This window comes from Sturnira hondurensis, unplaced genomic scaffold (genome assembly GCF_014824575.4).
Source record: "Sturnira hondurensis isolate 20B ecotype Veracruz unplaced genomic scaffold, ASM1482457v3 Scaffold0022566, whole genome shotgun sequence".
In the NCBI taxonomy this organism is placed as follows: domain Eukaryota; kingdom Metazoa; phylum Chordata; class Mammalia; order Chiroptera; family Phyllostomidae; genus Sturnira; species Sturnira hondurensis.
This window is the reverse complement of record NW_028095197.1, coordinates 3,717,726-3,736,882: the sequence shown is the minus strand read 5'-3', so window position 1 is coordinate 3,736,882 and position 19,157 is coordinate 3,717,726. Positions and strand designations below refer to the sequence as shown.

At 40.0% G+C, this 19,157-nt stretch overlaps 1 protein-coding gene across 6 annotated transcripts in view; it reads left to right on the top strand.

Annotated features, from left to right (window-relative positions):
- TUT7 (terminal uridylyl transferase 7) overlaps nucleotides 1–19,157 on the top strand; it is a 55,200-nt gene that overhangs the window by 18,899 nt on the left and 17,144 nt on the right. For all 6 annotated transcript variants that reach the window (XM_037036133.1, XM_037036134.1, XM_037036130.1 and 3 more), the window contains exons 12-22: nucleotides 2,540–2,720; nucleotides 4,171–5,261; nucleotides 5,632–5,782; nucleotides 6,401–6,487; nucleotides 7,078–7,178; nucleotides 8,692–8,749; nucleotides 11,544–11,647; nucleotides 12,285–12,374; nucleotides 12,780–12,893; nucleotides 13,051–13,128; nucleotides 15,799–15,976. In XM_037036133.1, coding sequence (XP_036892028.1) covers nucleotides 2,540–2,720; nucleotides 4,171–5,261; nucleotides 5,632–5,782; nucleotides 6,401–6,487; nucleotides 7,078–7,178; nucleotides 8,692–8,749; nucleotides 11,544–11,647; nucleotides 12,285–12,374; nucleotides 12,780–12,893; nucleotides 13,051–13,128; nucleotides 15,799–15,976 — 2,233 coding nt within the window. The remainder of the gene's footprint in view (nucleotides 1–2,539; nucleotides 2,721–4,170; nucleotides 5,262–5,631; nucleotides 5,783–6,400; nucleotides 6,488–7,077; nucleotides 7,179–8,691; nucleotides 8,750–11,543; nucleotides 11,648–12,284; nucleotides 12,375–12,779; nucleotides 12,894–13,050; nucleotides 13,129–15,798; nucleotides 15,977–19,157) is intronic.

Genomic DNA, 19,157 nt, shown 5'->3' with positions numbered 1-19,157 from the left:
TCCTTGGAATAGATAATGAGGGAAGGTAAAAATTAGATCACTGCATTCACAGTTACTGGTGCAGTTCTGTGTGGTGCGGTCCTGTGAAAGATGCTGAGATTTCAAAGCTGAATCCATATCTGTCCTCCAAATAGTTATGTCTTAGATTGTGTTCTGAGGGTTAAATATATGAAAAGTTAGTCTCAGGTTAGTAAACTAATAGTGAATAAGTGTATGAACTTGTTTCCATCCGTACCGCTACGGGTGGGCAGGGGAATTTACGTCTAAGGAAAGAAATGCCACTTGAATGTTAAACAAAAAGTCCAAGCGGTAGAATTATACTAGTACTAAGACCCCACAACCTTCCCAATAACCCTTTGGGGTGAAATGACAGTAATATCCACAAAATTTCTGAGACCAGCGTTTTAACCCCAGCTTTTCAGCAGTAAATTGTGTCACCCTTTTGGTCCATGCCCGAAACGAGGAGACAGCAGCGAACCCTAGATGCTTCCGTTGTGTTTTCTGGACTCCTTGAGGCAGGAAGGGGGAATTGGTGCCTCCCTCCCTCTCTCTGCTGCCACCAGCACAGCAGCATTCTCGCGTGTCCCCTCTGGGGATTCAGTAGGAGACCGCAGCACAAGCTGGGAGCCAGAGAGTGCGCATGTGCGTGCCAGCTCCCTGGCTTCTGAGCGTGTGTGTCCTGGAGCAAATGCTTTAGTCTTCCTGTGCCCGTTTCCTCACCTGGTAGTGGGGATGACTTTGGTGTCCCCTCACAGGCTCTTGATTTACAGAATGCTTAACTCAGTGCCGAAAAAGAAAGTGTTCTCTACTTTCAAAAACAGTGGTAACCAAAAAACAGCTTCAGAACCACTAGTCTAGATCCTAGGTCAGAGGTCTCAAGTTTCATACTATGGTTATTATCAAGTCATTTCAGTGAGATGCTTACAAATTCTTAGTAATGCTGAATAAGACTTATGGATAAGGAGGGGAAATTTAATGAGGCTTTCAATTTCTAGGGGTTTTCTTTGTGTCCTCAACTATAGTGTTTGGGACTTAGCTTCCATTTTCAACCAGTTCTTTGTAAATCCACCCGATGACTGTCTTATTAGACAGAACCTTTGTGGTTGAGATTTACTGGTTAATAAAATTCTATACTACTTGTTTTCAAGCTTGCTGTAGTAAAGTACAATTGGGAACAAATTTGTATACCGTAGAAGGAAAAGCTCTCGTTGTAAGTCCAACTAAATACTTTATCTGTACATTTTTATGCGGGGAGAGTAATCATGTCGCCGCTCCTGAAAGCGAGGCCTGGGCTCTGTTGACATTGCACGGTGTGCTGAAAGAATGCCATCGGGGACGCGGGACAGCTCTCCTTCCGCCGCTGGCAGCAGTAGGGCCTTTGGGGAATCATGTAAACTCTTTGGCTTCAGTTTTTTCTCTTGTAACATCCAGGAATTGAAGTAGATTACCTCTTAAGAGCATCTTACACTCATGACTTCATGTTTCAGTGATAAATGGATTTCTTGTACTTAAAAGATTATATCTAAGTGAGAAAATACAGAGAGCAAACAAGTCTGCTTTCCCTTGTTTGATTTAATCCTCATAACTATCCTGTGTTGTAGGTGGTATCATCCCTACTCTGCAGATAATGGTAGCGACCATTTTTTGAACATGTGTGCCAGGCACTGTGCTAAGCTCTTTTCAGACATTCTCTCACTCAGTCCTCCCAACAACCCTCTGAGGTGGGTACTGTGATCCCCGTGGTTCACATGAGGAAGCTGAGGCTTAGACGAGCTTACATACCTTGACGAGGATCATATACAGCTAGTACGTGGCAGAATTGGATTTTCAGCGTGTCTCATTCCAAAGCCAGTTCCGTCAGCCACTGAACTGCCCACTGAGAATAAAGAAGTTAAGTCCAGAACAGTTAAGAAGGATGAAGTGGCAACATTAGTATCACTTTTTTTTTTCTGTTCTAAGACCTGTGTGCTTTCTCGTATATTATATCACAGTGTGTGTCAACTTGTCAGGAGTCTGAATGTAAAACTAGCATTAATTTCTGATACCGATAGTTACTTGACTTTAAAATCCCTGGCAGATTCAATGAGCTTATGCAGCTTCTCAGAGAAGCTGAAAGGAGCATTTTTCCTTCTGCTCTATGCCTTGAGCTGCCCCCCACTTCTGTGTGTAACATTGTGAAGGCGCCCTCCAGTGGCAGAAACGGAGAGCTCATTGCCGAGAGTGGAAAGAGATGCATGGTTCTCTCCACTGTCATTACAACTTTGAAATCAGGAGTGCTGCCTGATTACATACAGCTGCCTGTCTGTTCCTGTGATAACGACGTTTTAAAATACTCCAGTACCAGCAGTGTAGTGAAAGTGTGCTATTTTTCCACAAGCAAAATTGAAACTGGAATGTGATTTATCTAAATGGTTTGTCAAATTCATATCTTTGCTAAGGTTTTCATATCATTTTAAATATGATGCTTTTGAATGTTCTCTGATTTTTTAGATTGTGCCAAAATCTGAAATAACCTGTGTTTTCTCTTTGCTATTAATAGGTATCATTAATATTTGATTTAAAACACCAGCCTTCAGTACCAGTTGGGCAGCTCTGGGTGGAATTGCTTCGATTCTATGCTTTGGAATTTAATTTGGCTGATTTAGTCATAAGTATCCGAGTCAAAGAAATGATATCTCGTGAATCAAAGGATTGGCCCAAAAAGCGCATTGCCATTGAAGGTATCTCAAAACGTTTATCTTTCATTCTTTTTTGTTTTGTTTTGTTTTGTTTTAAGGCACTGGTCTAACAGCATGCTCTTTATTTGTCTGTTTTCAGCTCCTATATGTAAGGTAGGCCTAACCCCAAAGTGAAATAAATAACTAGAATCTTGCATGTGTTATAGTGGGTCATTTCAAAGCACTAAACTGTTCATTTTAAGTTTTTTAAGTACAGCAGTAAGATATTTTAATTACTTAAGCTACTAAAATAATGGCTGGCTGAGTCCTTGCTTTCTTTGTAAATTGCTTAACAACTTGAACCCTTGAAAAGTTTTCTCCCAGTGATATATGAATCCTTTTCTCTTTTAATTTTCTCATTTCTGTATTTTTAGATTTAGCCCTTTCATGAATTGTTGTTGATGTTGTTTAGTTTTACAAACAGAAGATGCTTTCTCTCAGGGAAAATAACATTCTTTGTTAGACTCCTCACCATAGAAAGGGTAGTTATTTTTGGAACATCTGCAGTAACATTCAGAATTTACTCATAAAAACACTTTTTCTAGTGAAGGCTCATTAATTGAAAACACTGTAAAAAACACACTGATGTGCCCTATAGACCTCATTAAGTGGACCAGCACTTCTCAGCTTTTCAAAGTCAGAAGGTTGAAAACTCTAGAAATCTCAGTTCTCCTCCTTGAAATAATTTAAAGAATCTCCTTAAATGGAATTCTCTTATTCTCTTATTTTTGCTTGATTTTTTTTTCAAGCTTTATATTGCATAAGAGGGTTTTTGGGGTTTTTTTTGGTTTTTGGGTTTTGGTGTTTTTGGTTTTTTTGTTTTTGGTTTTTTTGTTTTTGTTTTTGCATTTCGCATTTTGCATAAATTCTGTGTGCAGTCATGGGGATCTCACATTTTTAAACCCTCCCCTGCAGTTTCTCTGGCTCAGCTCTTCTGGCCAATTGCCTAACCTGCTGGAGTCTAGGGGAGGAGAAAAGATTGAGAGAAGTGGTGTCTCCTCCTGGTGCCTCCCTCTCACCCCTGAATTCAGCCCAGCCAGTTCAGTGATGGGGCTTCCCAGGGCAGAAGAGTGGAGGTAAGCTCTACAAACCACAGGGCCTGGCTGAGTGGGGAGGCAGAGCACTCAGCAGAGCCTGGCAGGAAGTCCTCACTTCCCCAGGGCACAAGAGCCACACTTAAGACATTTTTTTTACCTCCACAGTCCCAGAGCAAAATAGGGAAGGGGTACTGGTTCAGAACAGAATGGGTTCTCTTATAACGCTGAAGAAAACATTTCTTTTTGTTCTTAAACTGTGTCTTCTTACTCCTCACCCCCAAGTTTTTGAAGGCATATTTAACATAACGTGCTAAATTTTACATTGGTTCATTTGTTGTCTGTTTTTATCTGGCTAATGTTTCAAACATGCAATACAAATGTATACATTGGTGGATCTTTTGTTGTTGTTGTTACAGATCCCTACTCTGTTAAAAGAAATGTGGCAAGGACCCTAAATAATCAACCTGTTTTTGAATATATACTTCATTGTCTAAGGACAACGTATAAATACTTTGCTCTTCCACATAAAAGTACAAAATCAAGCCTTCCAAAGCCTCTGAGTACTGTTACATTTACTTCAGAACATTCTAAAGAAGTAGCAAAGCATGATCCAGATTTACAAGCAAAAAATAATAAACTCAAAAACTCAGTTGTGGCTCAAGGTGCCAGTGCTCCCACTTCAGCTGCAAATACCTGCAAGGTACAGCCACTTACTCTTAAAGAGACTGCGGAAAGCGCTGGAAGCCCACCAGCAGCGGAAACGGGGGACAGACACAGTAGTGTACAACTGGAAAGCTCAGGCTGCAGCAAGGCAGAAGTCAGTTGTGATGATCGTGAGGACGTTAATGTACACCACCAAGAAACGGGAGGTAACACTGAGAAAGAAAAAATGGGAAGGGAGGGCAAGCATCCTTTGACTGCTGATGCTCAAGATTTAAGCAGCAGTGAACACGGAGAGCCTCTTGTTTCTGATAGCACTCGAAATACTGAGACCGATAGCAGTTTGGATTTAGAAGGCTTCCAAAATCCTACAGCTAAAGAGTGTGATGGATTTGCTTCTTTAGATAACAGCGTTGATATTGGTGAAGAAAGCTTAGAAGGCACTGATGAACCAGAAGATGCTTTAAGCCACTTTGCCCCTTCTAGACAGGACCTTACATCAGGAGTCATTCACTCCAATGCAGAGGAGGATGAGGCAGAGGAGGATAAGGAACCCAGGCTGTCCGTTACCCGAAAGGAAGATGAGGATGGTGGTGCTCATGAAGATGAGTTAGACAACGCCTACGCCGGGTCAGGGGACGGGGATGCCCTGTCTGAAAAAGATGAGGAGGTGGGCGAGTCTAAGTGTGAAGACTTGAACGAATGTGGAAAAGATGTGGATGGCGCTCTACTAATGGAACTTAATAAAATCAGTCTTAAGGAGGAAAATGTATGTGAAGAAAATTCAACTGTGGGTCCATCTGATTTCTTCTATGAATTTAGTAAACTCACCTTCACCAAAGGCAAGGTGGGTAATCAGTGCCTGTCCTAGAATTGGGAGACTTAAAACAGTTGTAGTGCTCGTGATTCTATTTACTATGGGCAGGGCTCTTCCCCATCTCGATCGTGGTTAGTGGGTTGGCCTTTCACTCCCTCCTTAGACTCACAGGAATTTGCACAGGGGGAAGGGAATGCTGTTGGTAGTGAAAATGCCTGCCTTTTCCTCTTGAGCGTGCCGTTGGGCGTCCTTGTCTCAGGTGGTTTGGAATGGCCACACGTTATAGTTTCAGTCCTTTGGAACGTGGAGAGTAGGCCGTGTACTTTTTAAAAGATTCAGGACTTCTTTATTGGGCAAATAAAGTTTTATCTTAAGTCCTGTCGTGGCCCTCTTCCTGCAGTCTCCCATGGTAGTGTGCAGTTTATGCAAACGAGAGGGTCATCTAAAGAAGGACTGCCCTGAGGACTTCAGAAGAATCCAGCTGGAACCTTTGCCACCATTAACACCCAAATTTTTAAATATCCTGGATCAAGTTTGCTTCCAGTGTTACAGTAAGTTACTAACATTTGTTTTGATTTGTTAAAATATTACATTGAAGTTTTCTCAAGAGTCACTAAGAATCAGTAATCTTAGTCCTATTATGGGGACTGAGTCTGTCCCATTCTCCGGTGTATCTACAGTGTTCTGTGTACACTGTAACATTTGGGACGCATAATGAATCATCGTCAAAGACAGGGCAGGAGGATCTTTAAAGTCTTGAGATTAGAGTACTGTTGTTCCCCAGCTGGTGTTTTAAGCCTTTTTGGAGGTTATAAACTATGAAAGGAAACTGTAGATCCTCTATAAATATATACACACATGCGTACTCACAAGCTTTTATTCAAGCTCTGGGAGAGTTTCCTGAATGAAAGTCGCCCTTTTCAAACCCCTGGTCTCTGAAACCCGGTACCGGAGCCCTTGGTCAGCATAGTTTCCGTTTCTTGGTGATAGAATCTTTCTTTTTTTCAAAGGCATCTTCTTTACTTTATATTGCCTATGCTGTCTACCTAGAAGATGCAGAATTGGGGGCTTTTATTTTTAAACCTGTTAGTTTTTATTTTATTAAAAATACAGTTTTCAGAGAATGTGAACAATCTTTATTTCTGAATGTTTTTATTTGTTTTAAACAGAGGATTTTTGTCCAACTATTTTAGAAGATCAGGCTCGCGAACATATTCGGCAAAACCTAGAAAGTTTCATAAGACAGGAGTTTCCAGGTAAATAATTCTTTGTGTTTAAGAAAAGAAGGGTAGCCTCACCTTCCTTCAGAAAGTGACCGTGTGCCACAGTCACCTTTGTTATGGGAATGAGAATGTAGTCTTGCAGTGACAGGGACAGGACTTCAGCTGTGCGCTGCACCTTGGGTGGTCAGCGGTCTGCCAGTCCTGGTTTCCCCACGGAGGGGACGACGGCCGCAGTGTAGGGTTTCTCTTAGTAGATGCCACCAAGTGAATGTCATTGAATATTAACATTTAGAGTCAGTTCACATCTCTAAAAAGTGAATTCATTTAGAAAGTAGTAAGCTTTCAGTATTAAATATGTTTAGGTGATCCACATTTTCCTCAAAATGTCCCTATACTCCAGAATCAAGTGGCACTTGGTAATCTTTCATGCCATGTAGAGCTTGAATTTATTTAAAGTAAAATTTGAAAGAAAATACAAGAAATGACTAATTAATAGGAGAATGTAATTATGAGATTAATGTAGGATAGTTAACTGGGTATTTTGATTTATGAGATGGCCCTTTTGATCTGAATATTAAATGTACTCAGGTAATTAGTTATTACTTTTCATATATCCCTAACAGGAACTAAATTGAGCTTGTTTGGCTCCTCCAAAAATGGATTTGGGTTCAAACAGAGTGACCTTGACATCTGTATGACAATTAATGGACTTGAAACTGCTGAGGTACAGTGACATATAAAATTCCATTTGCTGTGGCAGTGTGATTTGACAGCCTTGACTGACAGTACAGCTTTGTGTTTCCCAAATTTATCAGGACACAGTCTGTCTGGCCAAACGCAGTAAGAAGTTTAGGGGTGGATGTGAGGAATTGAAAGGCTGGTACTGTGAACCTGGAGTACAAAGTGGATTTGGAAGCGACAGCTGGGAACTCTAGAAAGCCGAAGCGGGCTCTCCAGAGTCCCATTGCCATGGCCACTAGGCTGATGAGATGCCAAGACCCACATAAAGTTTTCTGAAAAGTTTGTTAGCAGGCAGGCAGTGTGGTGTAATGATAAGAGTGCTAAAAATTACAGTCCAGAGACCTGGATTCATGACAGAGTTGTCTTCATCAGGCCCTACACATGTGGTCTTTGGTTAATAATCTGTGAAATGCAAGTGGTCGATCTGGTCTTCTTGCCTCAGGAGGTGGTTACGCACATCAGCTTGGATCATGCGTGTCAGGAGTCAGCAGACGCTGTGGTCCACAGGCTCAATCCTGCCCACTGCCTGTTCTGTAAACACAGTTTCCTTACAACGTAGCCACCCCCTTCGTCTGTGTATTGTCTATGGCCACTTTGACTCTGTAACTGCAGAACTGAGTAATGGCAACATGTAGCCCTATGGTCTACAAAAGTTTTGCCGGCTCTGCTGAATATGAAGGCATTTATGAAAGAGAAAATACTGTCAAAAGTTATAAAGTCTGAGAAGTACTGAATCTCTACTCTTAAAATTTTTAATAGTCCAAATGGTGTATGGCCACATGAGTGAAGCTGCTGCTGCCCAAGATCTTTTTATGCCTTTAGGTTCAAGTCTTTGTCTTTGAGGATATATCTGATCTGGGAAAATAGCCAAGTTATCCGGCCTGACTTTGGCAGATAAGGGAGATAAGCAATCTTGGGACCCATATATAGAGTGACCTTAATGTGCGACATCAAGTTGAGTTTTTACATGATTTACAAACTAGTTTTGAAGGCATTTTTAAAACAAAATTTCAAATATATTAAGTTTGGTCTATTTGGAATATTCATACGTGCTGTATGACTTTCATGTTGGATGGTATATTTTTGGCTAGTCCTGTGGGGAAATAATCTGAGCTTAATCACTCTCCACAGCAGTTCATCAGCTCTTGATGAAACTATGATGAATATCTACCCAGAGTGAATTAGATGGGCACAGAAACGCCTCTCGTTTATGCTGGCACGTAGGGTACTTCTTAGTTACATAATTACCTAGCGATGGAAGTCCTCGCTGGTTCAGAGGTTTCAGCCTTTGCCGAGCCTCCAAAAGCAATTAGTAAGCAGGGTATATGGATTGTTTTATCCTTAGGATATTTCCTATGAATACCAGTTAATAAAATATGTACAGAATGAGTTGAAATTAATTTCATTATTTCTGAAGGGAATGGGAACTATTCATAACCAGGTTAGAAACTTACCTTCCTTTTTTGGTTCAGTACATTATGCCATTTTTGTTGCAGGGGTTGGACTGTGTAAGAACTATTGAAGAATTGGCAAGAGTCCTCAAAAAGCATTCAGGTATTTCTATAATCTTTTTCTAAAAATATAAGTACATGTATATATATATTTTTTTTATAAGCAAAAGTTTATGTAGAAAGTCATAGAGGTAGAAGAAGTGAGGCTGTGTGGGCTCAAGAAACAAGTTCCCGAGGGCAAAGAAGGGCCTCTGGAGCCCAGGAGGAGCAGCAGCAAGGAGCCGTGCCCGGAGGAGGAAGGCACAGGCAGCTCCAGAAGTGTGCCCTAAAGTGCTCTTGTCTTTTATCAGCGTTTTGCATCCTGAGAATTTAATAATGCCAAAAAGACCCCTAGTGTAGTAGCTTAGTTATAGCATGTGTGTGGTATTAGTATTGGTGTCTTTTTAATAGTAGTAAGTGTTAAATAACTTCTGAGGAGCGAGTATGAAATTATTGCATGGGGAGGTCTATGGGAAAGATAGGCTTGTTCTGATCTCAGATGATGGTAAGTGTGCTGTAAAAAGAATAGAAAGAGAAGTCATCCCTCAGTGCGTGGATGTGAACGTGAGAATTACTGTAGTGTACTTTGGAGAGCAGTGAGAAGATCGATACATTTAGAGAGGAGTTTCAAGTGGGAACTATTAGAAGACAAGGTAACGTCTGCAGGTATTAAGAAACCACTGAAGTTTTTTCAGGAGAGGAGGAACCTAATAAAAGCATAACTTAAACTTTTTACACAGTTAGCATAGTCTCTTATGGAGGGTATAATCTAAGTAACAGGGCAGGCAGACCTTTTCCCATTCCCAGTGGTCCAAAAAGGAAAAGAATAGGAGGGTTCTGGCTGATGTTTGGGTGGCTGAGAAATAGGAAGGTTTGTAGAGTACACCAGTGTAGAGGTGTTTAGTTTGCCATGAAGGTATAATCTCCGAGATTATCATTTCTCCAGTTTAGTGAGGAATTAAAAATATGGCATTGTCAATCAGGATTGAAAAACAAAGTAGAAATTCTGCATTGAAGAGCTTAAAGAGAAAGAAATAGACCAAGAATAAGAATTCCAAGGGATTGTTGGAGAGAAGTTGAGAACTGTGCTTTAATTTCTGTGTGTAGAAATTAAGGAAGGACCCTGAAAAGGGAACCATGGGAATGGTAACATAAGAACTGGGATGATGTGCTGTGAATAAATCTTAGAGGATGGGTTTATATTAAGTGACATAATGGGTAACCGTGTCAAGTTCTAAATGGGAAGCAGATGGAGAAAAAGGCTAAGTTAGAGGCAGTATAGCAAAGTAGTTAGGGGTTTCAGGAATCAAACTTTCTGGTTTTACATCTTGGTTTCCCCACTTGATGGCTTTATGATCCCAGAAAGTCACTCAATCTCATTATAAGCACTCAGTTACTTATCTACAAAGTCAAGATAACAATAATAGCACTTAAGATTAAGAAAGGAGATACATTAAAATACGGGGCCTAGCACTTGCTGAGTATTCAGTAAACATGAACTTCCTTTTGCCCCTCTTCTCCATCAGTGTGTTAGTCTTCCTCTGTCTCCCACACAGACCTGTTTTGCTGAAATTTCTTTTATCTGATACATCCCATCCCTCTCTCACCAAGTTCCAGATCAGAATGTATGCCCCCTAAATACATTGGCTTCCCTGGAATCATCTGATGGGATGAAGTCATAATTAGCCTGTCCTGGACTAGGTTCAGTAGAAGCTTAGGGCCAGTCATACCTAGATTTCAGTTCCAGCTCCACAGTTTACCAGCTGCATGTGCCTAAGCAAGTTCATTTCTCTGGGTCTGTTTCCTCATCTGTAAGGTGCAGGTGCATAGTCGTAGGAAGTTATGTTTATAAAGGATTCTTGATACTCAGGAAATGGTAACTCTTGCTGTTACAGCCTTCTCGCCTTACCACCCTACCTCCACTTTCCCGACCCATCTAGTTACAGATGCTCCCACACAGGTCTTGCTGCTTCTCCACATTCCCCTGCCACCGTGATAGTTCAGGCCAGATCATTTTTCACAATGGTCACCCTTCCTCTAGTTCAGGTGCCTCCAGTCCATTCATTGCTGGGGCCATTGTCTAAATAGAGGTGGTCAGTGATTCTCCCCAACTTAATACCAGTTCATTGGCTTCTCTTTGCCTCCAAGGATCATTAGTGGGATATGTATGTCCACCCTTTGGCTGCTCCCAGTTTCTACCCCTTCTATTACTCATGATTTCTTTCCCTCAAGTCCACTCTGTAGCTTGACAATTCCGTCGAAGTTCCCTGAATATGCCGTTGGTTTCAGATGTCTACCCTTCAAGTGCGCAGTTTTCCTTGTTGGTAAATCCCCCAGCCTCCTGCCTTTGCCTGTTCCTTCTCCTTTTTGGAAACCTAGCTGAGGCAATTTCTTCCTCTCCTGTTGAAGTTGATTCCTTCTGTTTACCATCATATAATTTCTAGCTCTGTGACAAGTAACATCTGCTTTAAGGGATCAGATGAGTGCCTCATAGACTTTTCTTCATGTTAGACACAGTCCCATGGAGAAAATAGAGGGGAGGGCCACATAGTCTAGACTCTACAGAGTCCTCCGCTTCGGTGTTTATCAAACTGACAGCCCAACACACACAGGGTCCAGTGGGCGGGCTCCTGCAGGGCAGTGGCTGGCTGCCTTCTCAGCCACACGTGGGTGTGTTTACAAACTACAGCTTTGCCAGAAGAGTCTTCCCACACGTGTTTTAGTAGCTTGGAATTCTTTGACTGGTCCTAGTGACACTGTGAAACAAAGTTAGGGTCACATCCGTTTTGTGTTGAAATGTGCACCTGAGAGCCTCTGTGCCCCTCTCTATTTTAACGATGCTCCTTTTTTCAACCAAGGTCTGAGAAACATCTTGCCTATTACAACAGCAAAGGTGCCAATTGTAAAGTTCTTTCACTTGAGAAGTGGTCTGGAAGTGGACATAAGTTTGTACAACACATTGGTAAGATTTCTTCGTGGATTTTTCTTCAGGGAGATTAAGGGAAACAAATGTCTCTTAAGCCATTCATTTTATGTTATTTATTCTTTCAATAGTTACTTCCGACTGCTTACTGAGTGCCCAGCAGTGATCCGAGGCTGGGGCTGTAACCGAGAATTTAGTTAATACTAAAATTCGTTTAAAGTGAGGGCAGAGGTCAGAGGGCAGGTGCTTTTGTTTGACTCAAACGTTGTTTTGATTTGGGAGTATCTGTGAGTGCGTCTGGGCTCCCACCTGGTTTGCTTCAGGGCTTTGTGGGGCTTCTCTGGCCCCTCAGGGCATTTGATTTAAAGAATGCCTGTGGCAGGCTGGGGAATGGCCCATCTACTTACAGGAAATGAATTCTATTAATAGCCCTTTTGTTTGTTTGTTTAGGCTAAGGGCATATTAACATAATGGAAATTATGAAATCAAATGTCACATACAATTCTTATTTATTATCTAGAAAGTTAATGAAGCTTATCTGTGGGGAAGAAATATTAGTTTTAGTTTAAGTGTGTTTATTCTAAAATGAATTACAGTATAAACCTTTTCAGAATATTCTAGCTTAAAACATTTTCTTTTAAGTGATAGCCTTATAGTGTAATTTCCTTTTTAACAGGCTCTTCATAACACAAGGCTCTTAGCTGCTTATTCAGCCATTGATCCCAGAGTGAAATATTTGTGCTATACCATGAAAGTATTTACAAAGGTGAGTATGCCTCCCCTTGTGACTTACCAGGAAACTTTATTACATCTTCAGACCTTTATTGAAAGCATAAGTGTATCTTTTTCTTAAAGAACCATAGCCATGTCAAAAGCTTTTTAACTATTTGGGAAGCCCTACCCAGCAAGCTAGAATTTTGTCTTAAATTCTACAGGATTATTTGATCTTCCTTGTGGCTGTTCCACTGTTTTGTTGGGTTCTTTGTGTTGTTTTGTGTTGTTTTGTTTTGTTTTGTTTGTCTTTTTTAAAATTGGCCTTACCTGGTTTTGTTGGCATATTTTAGCATTTGAAAATGTAATTATGTAACTTAGAGCCTTATAGAAGCACCATACTCTTGTTGATAATAGAACAGCTGCAATCAGAAAACACTGGCGTTTCCCTTTCCTCTAGATGTGCGACATTGGTGATGCCTCCAGAGGCAGCTTATCGTCATACGCATACACACTTATGGTGCTATACTTCCTCCAGCAGAGGAACCCTCCAGTCATCCCTGTCCTGCAGGAGGTACGAGTGAAAGAAATCACATTTCTTATCTGTAAGGCTGGGTGGTCCTTGGGCCCTCTTCTCAAGAATTCTGCAGTTCTGTAGTTAAATTTTTAATAATTTTTGTATCAGTGCATAAGTTGGTAATCCATACTAATAGTTTAAAAATTTATTGCAGATATATAAAGGTGAAAAGAAACCTGAAATATTTGTTGATGGCTGGAATATTTATTTTTTTGATCAAATAGATGAACTGGTACGTATTTGAATAGTAAAGTTTTCTTTTACATTCTTTACTGAAAGTTCTACTATGCTATAGTGTAGATGGTCAACAACTATCACTTGTTATAGTTCTTTCTATTATGATAGTTTTTTAAAAACTAGCATATACGGATGCTTTCATGGAAGTTGAAAACATTTTTATTAAGCCAGGTGAATTTTTAGGAACTATTTCAGAATTTTTTTAAATATATTTTATTGATTATGCCNTCCATACTAATAGTTTAAAAATTTATTGCAGATATATAAAGGTGAAAAGAAACCTGAAATATTTGTTGATGGCTGGAATATTTATTTTTTTGATCAAATAGATGAACTGGTACGTATTTGAATAGTAAAGTTTTCTTTTACATTCTTTACTGAAAGTTCTACTATTCTATAGATGGTCAACAACTATCACTTGTTATATTTCTTTCTATTATGATAGTTTTTTAAAAACTAGCATATACGGATGTTTTCACGGAAGTTGAAAACATTTTTATTAAGCCAGGTGAATTTTTAGGAACTATTTCAGAATTTTTTAAAATATATTTTATTGATTATGCCATTACAGTTATTCTAATTCCCCCCTTCATTCCCCTCTACCCTACACACCCCCTCCTCCACCATTCCCCCCCCTTTAGTTTATGTCCACGTGTCTCAAGTTCTTTAGATTCTATATTTCCCCTACTATTCTTGCCCTCCCCCCTATTTTCTACCTACTGTCTATGCTACTTATTCTCTGTACCTTCTCCCCCCTTCTCCTCCTCCCACTCCCCTGTTGCTAACCCTCCACGTGATCTCCATTTCTATGGTTCTGCTCCTGATCTAGCTGTCCTCTTAGTTTGCTTTTGTTTTAGGTGTGGTTGTTAATAACTGTGAGTTTGCTGTCCTTTCACTGTTCGTATATTTTATCTTCTTAGATAAGTCCCCTTAACGTTTCATATAATAAGGGCTTGGCGATGATGAACTCCTTGAATTTGACCTTATCTGAGAAACACTTTATCTGTCCTTCCATTCTAAATGAAAGCCTTGCTGGATAGAACAATCTTGGATGTAGGCCTTTGTATTTCATGACTTGGAATACTTCTTTCCAGCCCCTTCTTGCCTGTAAGGTCTCTTTTGAGAAATCAGCTGACAGTCTGATGGGAACTCCTTTGTAGGTGACTGTCCCCTTATCTCTTGCTGCTTCTAGAATTCTCTCCTTCATTTTAATCTTGGGTAATGTAATGATGATGTGCCTTGGTGTGTTCCTTCTTGGGTCCGACTTCTCTGGGACTCTCTGACCTTCCTTGATTTCCTGGAAGTCTATTTTTTTTTTTTTTGCCAGATTGGGGAAGTTCTCCTTTATTATTTGTTCAAATAAGTTTTCCACTTGCTCTTTCTCTTCCCCTTCTGGTACCCCTATAATTCAGATGTTGGAGCGTTTAAAGATGCCCTGGAGGTTCCTAAGCCTCTCCTCATTTTTTTAAATTCTTGTTTCTTCATATTTTTCTGTTTGGTCATTTTTTTCTTCCTTCTGGTCCACTCCATTGATTTGAGTCCCAGTTTCCTTTCCATCACTATTGGTTTCCTGTGCATTTCCCTTCATTTCAATCAGTTTAGCCTTCATATGTTCCTCTAATTTGTGACTATAACCAACCAGTTCTGTGAGCATCCTGATCACCAGTATTTTGAACTGTGCACTGATAGGTTGGCTATTTCTTGGTCACTTAGAGTTATTGACTCTGGGGCTTTAAGTTCTTCTTGAGCCATGTTTTGGTCTGTTCGCACCTATTACGTATGAGGAGCAGAGCCCTAAGTGTTCACCAGGGCCAGGCGACCCAGTCGCTGGGTTGTGACGCTGTATGTGGGGGCGGGGTCAAAGAGGGGGTAATGGCTGTCCCCTCTACTGCTTCCCACCTCTGGGGCCTGCACAGTCTGTCTCACTGCTCGCTCCTTCGCTGGTTTATCTGCGTGCGAGTGTGTCACTGCGGTCAGCCTGCCACCTTGTGCCCTCCCTGGGTCCGCCTGTTGCTACCCCACACTTGGGATCTGCCCATGGCTGCCTTCGTGCCTGGGTTGGGGGATCTTTCCTGCCCGAGCCGCTCCTCTGCTGTCTCTGCCCTTCTTACCAGTCTGGTTGAATGGTTCATTGTTGTCGGACTTCTGTATAGTTCAATTTTCTGTGTTTTGGCTGCATTTTTTTACTGAAACTTTGTTGACTTTAAACTTGATTGTGAGAGGAGGCACAGTGTTTCCACCTACGCCTCCATCTTGGCGGAAGTCCCTCTAGAATTTCTTTAATGCCTAATAATTCCAAACTGGTAACTTTTTCCAAATGAACAATTATTTGCTCTGTGCTTTTTGTACAGAGAGTTTGGAAAAACTCTCTTTGAATTGTCACCAAGGCTCTTAAAGTTTATTCCAAGATTTCTTCTGCTGAATGCACCCTGAGGTTGACATTTAAAGCCCTGATCTCTCCCCATCTCCAAGTCATAGGGTAGAGATTAATTCATGTAAATGGTATCTTAAAATGAGAAAGAAAAGTTACATAATTATATACTGTATATATTTAAAGTCTAGTTAATTAGAAATAACTCTAAATTTACTTCATAAATTGTAAGTGAATATTAATATTAACACTTTACTTTAGAGCCTGATATCCTTTGTTCTCTTCTATTTCTAGCCCACTTGTTGGCCAGAATATGGAAAAAATACAGAGTCTGTTGGGCAGCTGTGGTTGGGACTACTTCGTTTCTACACAGAGGAATTTGATTTTAAAGAGCATGTTATTAGCATCAGAAGAAAAAGTATGCTTACAACTTTTAAGAAACAGTGGACCTCAAAATACATTGTTATTGAAGGTAAAAATCAAAACTTAAAACTGAATATAGAGCTCGGACTAGATGGGCATTGTTCTTCCTTCCAGAGCTCTTGCAGAGCAGCCCAGGGCAGCCCACTGGGGTGCGCAGCGCAGCCTTCCCGTTACCGCCTGCGTCCGGGGGAGGTGTCTGTTTCCCTCATGAGGATTTATTTGAAGTCCGATGCCCTCGTGTGTCCTCTCACAAATCCACGTCTCTGGTCGCTGTGGCAGATCTTTCACAGTGACTGAACGCTTACTAGAGGGTGAGGAAGCTAACAGTAGATGAGCCGCTCCCAGATAGGTGGGGCTTTGGAAACCATCCTAATAAGAGTGAATTTTTGAGACCGTTATTGGCTGTGAATGGATGGTTTTTACCTATTAGTAATTATATATAAAGGTTGACATTTAGTTTGACAATGGTGATCCCTTTTCTTGCCATTGGATATAGGGATTCATGGACCATTGATGTTTTTAATTTATTATTTTTAATTTGTGGGATTTCAATTGTAGAAAGGCCACACTGAGTTTAAGTGCTTGTAATGAACTGAGAAATGACTCAAGAAATATTTTGAATTTAATCATACTTTTTATTCTTTTATTTATTTTTTTTGAAAAGTTCAGTTCAGTTTATTATAATGTCAAATAGATGTACAACTATTGCACTTATCATTCTGACAGAAGGCTAAAATTTAAGAGCATATTTTTCTCCAATAAAGCTAAGTTTTCATGATCTTTAATATGTTAAGATTACACAGGTAAAGAAATATACATCATGTCCTATTCCAGACACACACCCTACACTTCCTATCATATGACTTGCTGCAAATGGGAATTTAATTGGGATAGGGCTTTAAGTCATCCATTTCTTATGAAATTGAGTAAAATCTGACAAGAGTTTTCTTTATATTGTCTTCTCTACCAAAAACCTACAGGAAAAACAGCCTTGTTATCAATTCTAACCATATAGCTGGGAGATGACCTTGAACCAAAGATAAAGTTTTAAAAAAAGAAGTAAATAATCCCCCACACTCATATCCACGTTGTCCGCCTACCTTTTGGACAATGAGAAACAGAAATACTAAAAAGTGGCCCAGTTTATGAAACTCTTCTGAAAACTAGAAGAAAGTCATGAACATTGCTGGGAAAACGTTGTACATTTCCAGTGAAATTCTGTTCCATTGATCTGTTTGGAAGATTGTCTTCAACCTATTTGGCTTTAGCCCATAAACTGTAATTGATTTAGTCCTAAAAGAACCACTTTTTTTTAATGCCTGGCATGTATAACAATGGATACAGTAGGAAAGTGTTTTTTTTTTTTAAATTTAATATAGTGATGAGCTGGGGAAAAAAATCAAAAGAATATTAGCCTGGCATGTATAACAATGGATACAGTAGGAAAGTGTTTATTCTTTTATTTTTTAATGTAGTCATACCACCTAAATAATGTGTTATGCTAGGTCAGCATTTTCAACCATTTTTATCTCATGGCCCACCCAAATTAATTACTAAAATTCTGTGGCACATCAAAATATTTTTTGCCAATCTGACCAAAATAATAGGTACAATTTCTGTTCATTCACACTGGACAGCTATTGTGTTAGCTGTTGTCATTTTTTTATTTGACAATCTAAGGGAAAAGTGGTCAGTGCCCCTGAGTACAGAGTCAGGTGTTGCATGCTTTAAAAACTCCAACAGCACACCAGGGTGCTGCCTGCAGCACACTGGTCAAAACTCGCTGCTCTAGGTTATGCTTTCATCATTGCTGCTGCCCATGGATAGTACTATGATATTGTGAACATATATAACATGAAATTCAAATCAGTGGGTTGTAGATGCGGGTTTTTAGAGCTTTGTTTTATCCCTTTCCGTTATCACAGTGGGGATCCATGGTCTGTCAGTTGTTCATGTTTTGTTTTTAATTTTGGGAGCCTGGTTATCTTTAGCCGTTAGTAATAGGCTAGATTAGAAAGAAGACTTGACTAGTTATTCTGGAGTAGAGAAATTTTGGTGGTGGTAGAACTGTTTGTAACCCTGTAGGAGTTAAGGTTGTAATATGTCTACCCTCCCAAGCAAACAACCAAAATTACACAAAAACTACCAAAAGAAGCATGACCAAACCTGCCAGGAAGGAACCTTCCCGTAGCAATTACTAGTTTAGGGTCAAGCTAAGAGAAGGGTCTTAGGTTTAAGTACTGTTAGTGAGTGTAAGTCCCTGCCTGAGCAAGATACTCTGATTATCGTACATTGGAAGCATGACAAACAACTGGGAGGGTGCCTCTTTTTGCTTCTTCACTCTTTTTGTGTATACTAACATGTGAAATTTTCCTTTTTTTTTTAACATGAGATGATTCCCCAAAAAGATATGAGGTTTTGGGTGGGGTTTGGTTTTTGCTTTCTTGATTATGTTTTTAAGGATTTATAGGAAATAAATATCTACATGTAATGTTTCGATTATGAATTATCATGAGTATAAACTTATTTTAAATCATTTATAAAATAGTGTTTTGCTTTAGAAAGAGTGCTTTACATCCATTTATAGCATGAACCAGTTTATTCAGATCTCACATACATCTTTGACATCAGCGTCTTTTTCACCATTCCCACCACTTTGGGGGTCATCTAACAAATAATGTTGCAGAACACAACACTCATCTAAGTATCCACTCATCTAAGATGTTTGAGTGCAAATGTTTAAGAACATATGGGAATTCTTACATTAAGCCTTTACTGGAAATTGAGATTCAAGTTAGCCATTGCCTGTGTGCGTTTTAATTTATCTTACGAGTGCGTCCTGTGATATCCATGATGAATTGTTTTCTAACGTGATCTTTAAAAAGCTTGTTAAGCCCTGACCAGTGTGGCTCTCTTGACTGAGCACCATCCCGCCAAGCAAAAGGTTGCCCATTCCATTCCCAGTCTGGGCACAGGCCCGTCAGGCCCATGTGGGAGGCAGCTGATTGACGTTCTCCTTCCTCCCTCCCTTCCCCTCTCTCTAAAAGCAAATAAATAAAATCTTTCTCTTTTTTAAAGTCTTTTTAATTGGCAGGAACATTTAATGCTAAAACATTTTAAATATATTTGTGGTCTCTATATGCATCCAAAACTAGCATCCAGTGATGTCAGGCTGATGTTAGTCTTCTCCGAACAGTATTTATTGTTCAAAACAGAGCATCTCATGATGC